General features: G+C 42.7%; 1 protein-coding gene and 1 long non-coding RNA gene across 15 annotated transcripts in view; one reads left to right on the forward strand and one right to left on the reverse strand.

Annotated features, from left to right (window-relative positions):
• The window catches only part of LOC308481682, a 98,735-nt gene that overhangs the window by 57,427 nt on the left and 27,492 nt on the right, over nt 1–13,816 (forward strand). The gene's annotated exons all lie outside the window — the stretch shown is intronic.
• The window catches only part of CDKAL1 (CDKAL1 threonylcarbamoyladenosine tRNA methylthiotransferase), a 227,640-nt gene continuing 223,678 nt past the window's right edge, over nt 9,855–13,816 (reverse strand). For all 4 annotated transcript variants that reach the window (XM_081014204.1, XM_081014203.1, XM_081014205.1 and 1 more), the window contains one exon: nt 9,855–13,004. In XM_081014204.1, the coding sequence (XP_080870330.1) occupies nt 12,813–13,004 (192 nt within the window). In that variant the 3' untranslated portion in view covers nt 9,855–12,812. The remainder of the gene's footprint in view (nt 13,005–13,816) is intronic.

Consider the following 13,816-nt stretch of genomic DNA (forward strand, 5'->3'; position numbering starts at 1 on the left):
AATAATACAATATTTTAGAGGAAGAAAGGGATTCTAAAGCATGTGGTGGAAGGGGGACTCAGATAAGCTCTTGATCAGTAGTGAATAGACTTAAGATCTCTCAGACATTGCTTCTGAGGGCCAGATATGCAGGACTGGAGGGCCACTCCCCCCCCCCCCGCACTAAACTAAACATAGCCCACTGGGCCTGCATTATGGCAGAGGTGGGGAGCTGTTTGCAGCACACAAGCCACACTGTCTCATGAGCAACTTTTGTGTGTGTGTGTCTGTGTGTCTGTGTGTCTCTGTGTGTGTTACGCTACCTGCCAGGAGTGGGCAGGGCCAAAGGCAAAAGTGGGTGGAGCAATGGGTGTTTGATTCTCACCTTTGAAAGACAGGCTGCATTCCAGCCAAGCAAAAGACACGAGGTTCCTACATACCAGGCAAGCAAGAGGCATCATCAGAGGTCAAGGACACATTCTAGCTGTGCAGAAATACTTGAGGACGGAGTAGAACAGTGCTGGTGAGGGGGCATGCCCCGGGGAGAGTCCTGAGGTCCAGATAGAAAGGCTGGAAGGGCTGCTTTTGGTTCTTCGTTCTGAGCTGTCCCGCTCCTGCATTAGGCTTTGCCAGGCACTTGACAACACGTCTATTTTACAGCCTATGAAGGAGGCAGGAAATAAAGGAGGGGAGAAAGGAGAGGAGTGCCTGAGCCCCTGGTGAGCTGCTTTTAGCTTGATGGGTCATCCGTTGTGCTGGCTTGCAAAAGTCTCTAATGAATATTTTGGAACTTTCACAGTCTGCTTAACTACTTTATGGATTATTTTAATGACTTGGGGAATCAAGAAGTTATTTAAATTTATCAGGAGTTTTGTGCTAACAAGTGTGAAGGTTAATATGCTGGAGAAATTTCAGGACGACGTTCAAAAATCCCAACACTGTGGTATATGCTGCTGGCTGGCAAAGGTTGCTCCAATGCACCTGTCGTATGTAATAGAGCCTTTGCTGTAGAACTGGAATAGTACAGTGGTCAAGGGGCCCAAGTTTTGCAACTTAATGTTAAATATTTATATTGAATATATTTAGCCCCAATGAAATCAATAGGATTTGCTTCCAAAGTGCAGAGAACAGAATTGTACAAATCCCATGAAGCCTCGCAGAAGCCGTTGGTTTCAGCCTAGCCTCCCTTAGAGTTTAGGAAATGGGATAATATTGTGGTGCTGAGCTCCTTGGAGATAGGCAGCTGATCAGCACCATACATTTAAAACATATTCAACACACATTTAAAGGACATGGCTTCCCCCCATTTGGCTTCTGAACAGAGACTTCCACCTAACCTCCTCTAACAGGGTGCCCAGAAATTGCATTTGCTTTGGGTTGGGGTGATGCAACCCCTAGGTGGACTAGGATTCCACCTGTGTGTGCATCCAGCCTTTAAGACTTAGCAGGCTATTCCACCGTCCAATGCAGCTAGCTAGGCGAGGACCCAATGGCTTTGTCCCCCAGGGATTTTTGGGGGGAGCCCATGATGGGCTGCAACTACCACCCTCCCCTGAGCAGGGTAAGCGGCCATTATCACCATGTAGCATGTGGGATGGCCCAAGTAGTTCTTCTGCACTGGAACAATCTATGACCTCTCAAAGTTGCTTATTTGAGTAGCAAAGCCTACTGGATGTCTAATATAAAAGTCCAGGTAGCAACTTGGTCCTCCTAAGAATATGTATTGAGCTGCCCAAAGCATTCTGTCTCTAATGAGGCTTCGGCATCCCAGCAGGTGTGTGCAGCAAGAAAGAAAAGTAACTTCCAGCAAACGGAGCGCACACACACACACACACACACACACACACACAATCCTTTCTATATAAACTTGGAGAGGTTACATTAGTTTATTTGGGTGTTTGAAAATCTAACTCCAATAGGCTTCCCCATCTTTAATTTTTATTTTACCGTGCTTTCTCATTTTATCCTGCACCTCCCACCTTCCCTACAATATCATGTAGTATCGTTGTGAAGGAGGAGAGGGTTTCATTTTTGCAAGAGCTGGGTAAGACCAGTCAAAATGACATGGGGCCTTGAGCTTCTCTTTTGCAATGCAAATACGAGAAGAACACCAGTTCCATCAACACTGCAGCTTGCGATGATTATTTTCTCTGTAAATGAGACAAAATAATAATTACTCTTCGGGATTGGTTTTCTCTAGAGGTCTTGCTCATGAGGATATCTGTCTGCTTCTGGGCAGTGTGTTTTTGAAACCTGTTATCCTTAACAATTCTTGGAAGAATTCCAGCTTCATTCTGCTAGGTCAGGCATGTCCAAAATCTATTCCAGTGGCCTAATCTGGCCTGCCGGTCAGTTTAATCTGGCCCCTGCAGCAGTTTATTTCGTGGGGTAAAATCCTAAAAAAAAACTCAACAACTTCAACTTCTTACAAAAAGGTTAATAACTTTGTTCGGTCCTCTGGTCAGCCCTCATGGCCCTTCACCTCATCGAATCTGGCCCTCTTTGAAAAAGGTTTGGACACCACTGTGCTAGGTCATCAGTGGCCTTGGAGCAGCAGGGCTCATGGTGGAGGGAGAGGTAATTATATTTTGCTACAGATCTCCATCATTAGTTGTCTGGCCCTATAATAACGGATTAAAGTAGTTTGAAGGGCTATAGCTTAGTAGTAGAACATCTGCTTTGCATGCAGAACATCCCTAGTTCAGTCCTCGACATCGCCAGGTAGCGCTGAGAGAGAAGGTATCTAGATAGGGCTGGGTCTGAAACCCTGGAGAACCACTGCCAGTCAGAGTAGACAATTCTCAACTAGATGGACCAATGGTCTGAGTCAGTATAAGTCTCCTTGCTATCTCCTTCCTCACACAGCTGCTCTTTATTAGCTGGACTCTGAAAAAGCAATGTCAAGCAAAACCAGGGTTGCATTCACACCCTACCTTCAGAGCACATGGCATTCTTCCCCACAAAGAATTGTGGGAACAGTAGTTTCTCCTCACAGACCTACAATTCTCAGCACTCTTAACAAACTACAACCCCCAGTATTCTTGGGGTGGCGTAGACCATGTGCTTTCAATGTATGGTGCAGCTTTGACTAGACTAACCAAGCCATATTTTTGGTAGATGGTCAGTTTCCTATTTGCCCACAGAACTGTGTTTGTTTCCTATGCAACTGGGTTCCGCAAGTCTGCCTGGGTGTCTTCTACTTGGAAAGCTGAAGCAGAGATCTGCCCGCCTAAGGTTTGTCTTCCTGCTGTTCAGAGCCATTTCTTAGTTGCAGGAGTTCAGCAGAACTTACTGCTCAGAAGCTTCCAGTTAATGGTGACCTGATATGGCAACAGAATTCCAGCAACCTTTTCTGGCTCCTCAGCAACAGAAAACATATTTAACTCTTGAGCTGCCCAAAGTATGCTCTTATCTTTCTCTCTTACCCTATATAATTAAGCGGTTCCTCCTCCTCCTCCTCAGGATTATTGCCGCAAACTGATGGGTTATTTGGAAGAGCTGGCAACCACAGGAAGGGACAGAATACTGGCAACAGATAAAACAAAAGGATACACACAGAAAGCTATTTAATTAAAAACTCCTCAAGGGGGTATGAAGTGCCAGCAGAGATTTTAGATACCCTGCTGAGCCTCTGTCTGATTAGCTCCAACACATCTGCTTGGTTTCCTAGTGTCCATCTGTACCATTAGGGAGAAATTTATTCTGACCCTATTCAGTTCCCTACATGATGACTCCACAACGGCAGTTTCAGATTAAACCAGAGGTTGTACACGCTGACAAGAGTGTTTGCATGTAGCCTTAGCTGGGTTGATGAAGCACTCGATGCCAGTGTGCACACGCACACAAAAATTATGCAGAATGTATGTGTAACCTCACCAACATCAGAAAGGGAAGTGAATTCTCACAAAGAAAATCAGGTACATAATTATTTTTCTGACAGCTTCTGCCACATCTGTCCATAAAGAGCAAGGTGGTCTGCAAAATAGAGGGACCAATTTACAATCTGGCAAGACTTTTCTATCGATCTTGTTGGCTTTTATTCTTGTTCTGGATAGTAAAAAGGCTAAGTTTTGGAGTTTTGTGTGTGCACACAGAGGCATGGGTGAAAAGGGCTGTTATTGTATGCAAGTACCTGTCAGGTGTCATAGAATATATTACTAACTGACTTTCATGAAGCTCGCAAGGTGGACAAGCACACTCCTTTTCCAGTTGCTCAAATGGATTAAAACCAATTCCAAAACTCAGATAAAGCACTGCTCCAATCATACTTATCCTTGGATTAAGAACTGGACACTTGTGTGATTAAATTATGGACATTAAGAAATCTGTAGAAATGTAAGGCTTTTTAAAAACCCCTATTCAAGTGAGAAAATGTCACACAACTGGCCTGAAATGTCTCTCTGCACTCAGCTCCTCTGTTTATACTGCTAAAAGCTAGGAATCTGTTTGCAAAAATAGAGAATGAGATTGGAATTGTGGCGATACCCTCTCAAGGGTAAAGGACCAAGAGTGAGAAAGTACACTGCCCATCTTGTAGCCTGCAGAATGCACCCAGAAGTATGAAACTGATAAGAGGGGAAGGAAAGCACTTGAAATGTTGTGAAACTAGGTCACCCCAAGAACCACAGCTTTCAGAGACCAGTACAGAATGACATGAGCAAATTATGAGGACTTCCCTAATTCTTTGAGATGCCATTAAGAAGCCAACACACACTCTAAAACTGTAGCACTGCACTGTTTTTGGCCCATGAGGATTTCTTAAAAGCAGCCTGGTGGTTTGGCTTTTCAAGAAGATGAAGTAAAAGCCATCTTTGTTGTGCTGTAAAGGTACATGTAATTGCAGGGAAGTGAACTGAGTGTGTAGAGGTCTGTGGTGAATGAGAACAGTCTCCAACTGAGACATTCGAATGGCAATATCCATGAAAAAGCACTTAGGAGAAACATGAGCAACAAATTGTTTTTTTATGTCTCTTGCCCCCCCCCCCCCCGGCCGCCCCAAGTAGTATTTCTTAGAAGTTTGCAGGGGAAGTCTCAGGTGTCTTGATTCATTGGGAGATAGCACTTCTGTTGCCTACAGGCAGATAAATTTATCAGAGCCAGGGACCAGGTTTGCCTTAGAGAAATGGAATGTGTGAAGTTCTCACCAATTTCTACTTTGACAGCTATGAACATGTCCACATTTTTACCTATAAGGAAGCAGAACGGTTGATGTGAGACTTTGAACCATAGCAGTGTTGGTGGTGATGATGAACAACTTGTATAAGCAGAACTGCTTCCTTTTTAAAATTAGCTTCACAGCTGATTATTTATGTGCTAATGCTCATTCTTTCCAAGTAAACAATGCAAGATGTTTTTATAGGCTAAATGGATGCCCCAATACAGTCACTTCCTCACAGATGGTTTGATTCTTTTCCAGGACCTTTAAAAGATATGCCTAGGAATCAAAATACCTAGCCTTTTTACATTCATAGAACAATGGATTCAGCACTGACTTCTGTAATGTTTACAAAACCTCTAATGCTCATGCTAGATAACATATTGTTTGATGTGCTAAATTTCTCGCGCCAAGGCCACTTGAAATTGCTAAAAATATTTGTGTTTGTAATAGGTTCTGAGAATCGGGAACTGTTCTAGGCTGCTTGATGACATATGTAGTGTAAACTTGAAAGCTTGTGTATTCCCTTTGCTATAAAAATAAATTGCTCAGTTAAGTGTAGGTAGATATATATTTGAAACATTCACACTCTCTCAGAAAAAATAGAGCCACAAGTTTCCATACAAAAGTAGGTGATTCAAAAGCTACAATCCATAAATGTAATGTGAAGCAAACAATATGAAGTTCAGCTATCTTTTGTTTGGACAGTGGTCTCATAGATTTGCAGTAGCATTGTAAATGCTGTCCTCTTTCCCAGCCTACCCCAACCCTAACTTCCCAGAGGTTTTTAAACTACAACCCCCACCATCCTCAACTATCATGGCCAATGGTCAGAGATTATGGGGTTTGTGGTCCAACAACATATGGGACCCAAGTCTGGAGAATGCAGCTCTATACACTAGCTTAATTCAAGTAGAAAATGCAATAGAGTCTCAGCATTAAAAAGCCATGAATTGTTGAACTGTAATTAAAATCTGTTGGTTACATGTATGCTTACTAAGAAGCAAGTCCCACTGTGTTCAGTGGAGCTAATTCTGAGGTGTGCGTAGGATTGCAGTCTTAATATTCCAGAGTCCCTATTTCTTCTGCCTGAAACAGATCTAATGCTTTGGGGTTTGCTATTGTTTTAAGGATGCAGTAACCTTATTTATCTATAAAGCATATCTTGTGCATAGAAGATACACGAGGCTGCTTCTTATATTTTGAATGCAACACAATTTTCAATGTCGTGTCTGGGTACACTGTCATGGTTTAAAGTGTATATCCCTTGCACTGACGTGCCAGATTAGCAAGTGTGCACACAGCAGAAGGGTGCATACTAAAGTGTGCAGGCTGTTTTGCCAGTGATTTGAATGAACGAGGCAGCTCTTTGTCAGTCTAAGCAACGGGTGCCTCCAAACGCAGCATAACATTCTCAGATAGTAGCAGTGGCTGCTGCAGCCCTCCTCAAGCCTCTGTCCTATTTCTTCCTCTTCCTGTGTGCATTGCCCATCACATTTATATGATGCTTAACATACATACATATAGGTGTTGCTCTGACATTATTCATTCCACTCTGCTTACTACCACCTGCCTTTTGTAGTTTCTAAGTGGAAGAGGTTGCGCAGTTCTCGGAACTCACATTCTCTCACGCTTTGAGATCTCACAGATAGCAGAGGGGAATGAGACCTTTGAACAGCCTTTCTGGGAAGCACAAGCCTAGAAGACATTGAAGGCTGTACACACAGTGGTCAGAATCCTGCTGTCTAAAGACATTGCTTCAGGTTCTGATCCACATCAGGCCAGCAGGGAACTCTTACACAGCCAAAGTCAGGAAATCTCTGGCAGTTGTGGCAAAAGCTCCAAGCCTGAGCGGCTTACTAAAAATAATCTGAGAGAAGCACGGCAGAAGCTTGGAAACTGCCTAAGCATACCTCAGTGCTTGGGGCAAGTAATTAGGATTGCATATTGGAGTCCATATTGGCTTCCATCAAGAAGAAACTAGTATGCATGTGTCCATCAAATCTCATTAAACCCCCAACTCTTCTGAACAAAACCAGCCAGCTATCGAGCTCTAAATTTGGTGCTCACTAAGCACCAGTTTACACCCGCAGTGCCACTGTCATCTTTTCTATGCCACCCTCTTAATAGCTGTCACAGCCTGGGCTATGCAGTTAAGGAGGGGTGTGTGGGGAAGGCAACCTACGCAAACGGCTGAAGCCTTTGCTTATATATTCCTCCCAAATAGCTCAAGAAAGCCAGCCTTGCAGGAATTCCCTTTTGCTGTTGATACAGTTCATTTCAGAGACCAGAGAGGTTCACCTAAGGCCTGTGGAGTTTGTGCTAGCTGAAAAGCTAATGGATACATTTTAACTGCTGGTGCCAAGCCTTGTGAATACTAATGAAGTAACAGCAATTATGAGGCAGTTCCCCCAGTCAAGGCAAACATCACAAAAAAGACTTTACAAATCTTTTTTGTAAAGTAATTGCAAATCTTTTTTTGCAATTAAGGCCATTTTCTTCCCCCTTCAGAAAGCATGGCCCAGGGAAGAATGTGCTGTTGGATGCCTGGGACCTGGTGCCAGTCACTTTTTCTGCGAAGCCTTTATGCTACCCCTCTAGTGCCCATATCCTACTGTAACTAAGCCTAAATACACAGAAAACCACCCGTTGTTTTCTTTTAAGCTGTTTTCATTTCTGCTCCTTGCATCTGCCATTTTCCTTAGCCAGCCATTGAGGACCCATCTTCTCGGTCTTTGTAAAGCTCTGTTTACATGGATAGTGATGTAACAATGATAACATTTAGGGTTGTTGTCCCTGGTCCATTTACTGGAGGAGTGGGGAATCTGTCCATATATTATTGGAACTTCAGCTCCCATCTGCCCTGGCTAGTGTGGCTGATGCAAGGAATGATGGGAGTTGTAGTGTGGCCACACCTGGAATGCCACAGGTTCCCGTCTATCCTTCGGCACCTCACATTTCTGCACACGAGCTTCTCAACACCACAAATTCATTTTCTACAGAGATGTTTGCTGCGAGTATAGCCATGCTAAAATTGTGAGACCAGGATACAGCAACAATAAAAAGGGTAAAGGGGACCCCTGACTGTTAGGTCCAGTCATGGCCAACTCTGGGGTTGTGGCGCTCATCTCGCTTTATTGGCCGAGGGAGCCGGTGTACAGCTTCTGGGTCATGTAGCTAGCAGGACTAAGCCACTTCTGGCGAACCAGAGCAGCGCATGGAAATGCCGTTTACCTTCCCGCTGGACTTACCTTCTACTTGCACTTTGATGTGCTTTTGAACTGCTAGGTTGGCAGGAGCAGGGACCGAGCAAAGGGAGCTCACCCTGTCGTGGGGATTTGAACCGCCGACCTTCTGATCGGCAAGTCCTAGGCTCTGTGGTTTAACCCACAGCGCCACCCGCGTCCTGCCACAGCAACAATAGGAGCAACAAAAAACCCTGGCAGAAACAGTACCTTTTGTTAAGCTCTGTTCGTGATGCTTCGGGGCCTGTAGTTCCTTTTTTCAGTTTGGACTAAATTCAGCTGTGGGTATTTGCCACTTGAAATAATGTTAATACACAGTAACTGAATGCAAAACTATTACTGAGTAGCACCAGGGTAAGAGAGATGGGCAGAAAAAAATCACACTGTGATTGTACTATAGAATACTGCATTTGCCAGCATAAGCAGTGAGTTGGTCTTTGTGACACCTTGAATTTACATACATTATGACAAGGTTTTTTTATTAAAAAACCAAACATACAGGCTATTAGCTGGTTTTTATAGACATCACATATTAGGAAACATCCTGTGTGTGGGCAGACCATGCTGTTCTCCCACATGTATTCAGAGGCACTGGAAATCTTTTTAAGTTGTCAGCCCTGTACACAGGGTACGAGGAATTCTATTTTCACTCATTCCACGGTGAGAGATTAGCAGCTTGAAATCACTTTGACAGTTTGTTACTCTATTGCATACTGCAGGGAATTTTAATTCCAACCTGTGAAATTGTAATTGCTTCTCAAAAAGAACAGAGGGATTCTGGGTAATGGCTGCAACCAAGCTCAGTATCAGAGTTGCCAGTTGCTGCCACTTTAGATATTACTTGCTGTTACTCAAAAATCACTCCAGCTTTCCATATGGGGAGCTGAACTGGGGAGTGAGACTAAATTAACAGGAACTGTCAGATGTTCAGAAATCTGCAGGCAGGAATGTGACAGAGGTGGCGGAGTTCTCAGAAGGTACCATTTTCTCTCCCACACATATACACACACCCTAAGCATTGTGTTATTTTTTTTTTCTACCAAGGGGTGATTGTTTGTAGTCAGCTTGTGAAAGATATTTGCATGCTTCCTAGACGTGGCAGGTAGTTTGGGCTGCAATTTATAGATAGACACAAATCACTGGGTAAAGTGAGCATTGAGTCCCCAAGTCCTAGACCAGCTTCCCTTTTCTTATCTTTTGGCTACGGCATCGTGTAGTTTGCCCCAATGCCGGTCTTGGCTACTTTCTCCTGGGCCAGGTTGCTATTGTGGGACCTTGCCTACCTGTGTTGAAGAATCATAGAATCGTAGAGTTGGCAGAGACCCAAGGGTCATCTAGTCCAGCCCCCTTCAATGAAAGAAAGACCCATGTACTGGAGGAACTTGCACTAGATCTTTAGCTCAGGGTCACCACAGGGCAAACTGAACATACATTATAGTTATATCAGGCGGAATCAACAGACAAAAGACCAAGGCTTAGAGTAAAAGAATATACAATTTATTACAGGAAAGGATGCATTGCTTCTCACAGAACCAGAAGGCTGACTACTCAGGAAAAGTTCCAAGGGGGCTTCCAACACAGTTCTTCCAAGGGAGATGCTCGTAAATTGTCTTGAGTGCCAAGCCCATGGGGTTGCCTGGGCGTTCTGTGGTAGAGAAGTGAAGGCCAGTGGAGTCCTACGGGTGAAGTAGGAGCAAAAGGCTGTGCATTGCCTGATGATCCTGACTAAAACAGATAATAAAAGGGGGCAGGAGGGTATGAAGGGCAGCTAAGCTGACCAAAGGTTGGAGCCATCTGACCTAGGATAGTTGCCTCCAAAATGGAACACTGAGGCTTAAGAAAGAGATCTCTTAAAGGGTCAGTTACCTAGGGAAGGAACCAAAGGAAAGGAGCAAACTTGGGTATCCAGCTATTTTTTGGACTACAACTCCCATCATCCCTAGCTAGCAGGACCAATAGTCAAGGATGATGGGAATTGTAGTCCCAAAACTGCTGGAGACCCAAGTTTGGAAAACCCTGGTCTAGAGTGCAGGGTAGGGGGAATCAAAGTGCCCATATCCATAGCATTTAAGTTTCCAACCTCAGGTGATGAGTGCAAAGGTATGCTGAGCGCAAATCCGGGTTCTCATTGCAAATATCTGCTGGAGTGTTCTCACCTCAAGTCATGTTAATAAATGCAACTACGAGAATTACTGGGGGCTGGGTGGCTTACTCTGTCAGGAGGTCAAATCAGGATGACGAACTTGATTAGAGGTCAGGCAGAAGGGGAAGCGGGGTTATTGTTTTGTTTATTATATTACACATTTTTGTGTTGTAATATGCTGTAAACTGCCCTGGGATCCTAAGATGAAGGGCAATTTATAAATTTAATGTATGTGTGTGTATATGTGTGTGTGTGTTTACATGTTTCAGGTATCTCATGGTAATATGCATGGCAATAGGTTTTACTTGACTTTAGGTCAAGTGTTACTGTTGACAGTGGTTTCTGTAATCCCAAAAGTGAGAGCCTGGAGATGGGGAGTGCTTGGTAGGAATGCTTGTTTGTGTGTTGCTGCTTGCTGTGTATGTTGGCATTTTGCTAGCTTTGTCATGAGTCTCATAGCGAAGCTATGTGGGGGATTATTGCTTAAGGATGCGACACTGAACTCTGGGATTGGCTGCAGAGTGTGCATAGTTTGACTGAAGGGTGTGCAAGAGGAGTGAAGTTTGGGTATTTCAGTTTATAGTGTTTATGTGTTTGTTGTGAGTCTGTTGATTATGTAAGGGTGTGTTTGAGTGGAACTGAGTGGGATGCATTTTAGCTGTGGTTAGATTAGGCTGTGTTTCTTTTTGTTTAAGGGGTGGGAATTTAATTGGCTCATTTAATTGCATGATTGATTGGGCATATGGTAGGTTAGTGTGATTATTTTTATTTTTATTTTGCTTAGTTGCTAATTACACTATTTAAAAATGTGGCTGTTTGGGGAAATGTTTTATGCCAATGTTTAAGCTGTTAATTGTGGTGTTTTATGTAATGCAGAATTTCTCTAGAATTTTTTGTATTTGATCTTTTAAGATAGGCTGTAAACTACTTGGAGATCCCCCTTCTCAAAAATAATATAAGCAGTAATAAATAAAAACAGATAAATTTCTACACCCATCCACTGATGAAAGAACAATGAAGAGACAGATTTAATGGGCCTAATATTCATCAGGCCAGTAATTTAATTTCCAGCAGAGAAATTCAAGAGCAGGTTACTTAGGGTCTTGCATCTTTTGAGGCCTTGGTTTTAGGCATGGTTTCAAATATGTATTGTATGCTGAACTAGCATACCATGGGAGGCTGATTGCCCTTAGTGTGGTTTGGAAGATATATGGTGGAAATTCCACCTAGCCATTGGGATAGCATCTGGAAAGTAGAGCGGCTATTATCTGCTTCTATCTATATCAGAGAGGATATATCAAAAACAATCCACAGATAGTATTATACCCAAGGGAAAGTAACACACAAACTGGGTACCGTGACCCCAGACTGCAGGTCTGGTTGCTATCAATCTGATACTTTTATTCATCTGTGGTGGGAGTGTCCTTAGGTAGTGAGAATTTGGGATGGAGGTACTCATGAAGATCAACCCTATAATGGATAAATCAGAGATACTCACTTGTAGCAAATTGGCAGGAGGCATTCTAATGGGTGAAAACCAACCAAGAAAACATTCTGCTTTACCCAACCTCAAGAATGCGTCATTATTTGGGGAACTGCAAAATTGTAATCTGCACATGTTCTTGCTTTAGGAAGCACATATGGACAGATGATGCATTAGCCAAGGACGAAAGACACCAAATGAGGGAATAGCAAAACATTCACCACTTTCAATATTGCCTTATCTCCTCTGGACCTTTATGTATTTGAGAGAATGGATTCTAAAGCGATTTACTGTATTTTAGTTTTGTTGTTTGCATTTAGAGTCTGACTACTCATTCTTATGAACATGAAGAAAATATATAACAATACAAATCAATAGTTACAACTTTTACAGTCTGAATGCCCAGCAACTTTTGAACTGAACATTTCATTAAAACACAAAAGATGACATGTTTCTAGGTACATTAAGAAAGTTTAATAAGGCTTCACATAAGTGCATTATCAACTGTTTGACTTAAGAAAAATACTTCAATAACTTAATTTTCTAAAACATACACCTATGGGTGGCAAATATGAACCTGGTATATGCAGACAAACACTTTCTTTTAAAATGGAAAAGCGTGGAAAAGACTGTTAACTTGATCTTGGAAAAATAACTAAATAACTTATACCAATGTAGGAGAGTCTTATCTAGATTATGATTAAAAGGTAAGGCCTTGGCGTATAAATTGTCCGACTTTTTACTCTGACGTTTCCAACCATCTTGTTATATTTCCTGACGATGTCATCATTCAGTTCAGATTTCCACTTAAACACCTCGATAGTAAAAGGCAATAAGGACTGCCAGAAGAGTCACACTTAGTGACAGCGCCTTCAGTACACCTCCCCCTTGTTGCCAAGGCAACTGCATTGCCATCCTGTAGCTCAATGGTCCTTTATGCCTCTCAGCAGATGGACAGGCTTTTGATTCTGAGCTGTTCTCCAGTGCATGTCTGAACTCCTGTGGAGAAATGCAGAAATTAAATTGAGAAAGATGCAAAGAACATTTGGCACATATCAAGTACAAAGGAAAATTCCCTTCAACTTTCAACAAGACAATCTCTCTTGTAGCTTAGAATAAATTAAAGAATATAGTACAATTGTATAAAACAAAGAGCTGAGGCCGTTGCAACATGGAATTGGCCTTTTCAATGAAATTAACTGCCAAAGCAATAAAGCTGTTAACATCACTGTAGACTAAAATCCTATTTTACAATATAACTCATGCCAATTCATTTGAGATCTGTATTTTCCCTTTAGTATTTCTGTTTCCTTAAAAGGCAAATCTGCAGTCAGTGATAAAGTGGACCAGCAGCACTGTCGTCTTTCCCACTGTACAGCACCACTAAGTCTGATAATTGTTTCTGTCCCACAGTATGCCAGCTCAGCAGTCTTCTAACATCCTCTGCAGTTCTTTCCCCATCTCTCTCAGGAGGTGCCTGCACTAAAACATCCATCTTATTGATCATACTCCGAGCTACTTTTCCACACAGGGGGAAAAAAGCATATGTGATTGGCATGTGCATCTATTTCACTGCACACACTCTGGAAGATTATGGCCAACTATAGCTTCCCAGCACCTGAAATATGCACTATTTCATTGTTTTCTATTATAGATATCATTTGGGAGGAATATCCAGGTGTGCTTGCAACCTCTTTTGCTGCTAAGGATACAAACCTGATGGAAACATCAGGTATATACTCCTGTTGTTCTTCTATTGGTGTATTAACAGTAAATCCATCACTGCCCAATCTGACTTACTCCAGCAGTCC

The sequence above is a fragment of the Podarcis pityusensis genome (assembly GCF_964106645.2).
Source record: "Podarcis pityusensis genome assembly, chromosome: 7".
Lineage (NCBI taxonomy): Eukaryota > Metazoa > Chordata > Lepidosauria > Squamata > Lacertidae > Podarcis > Podarcis pityusensis.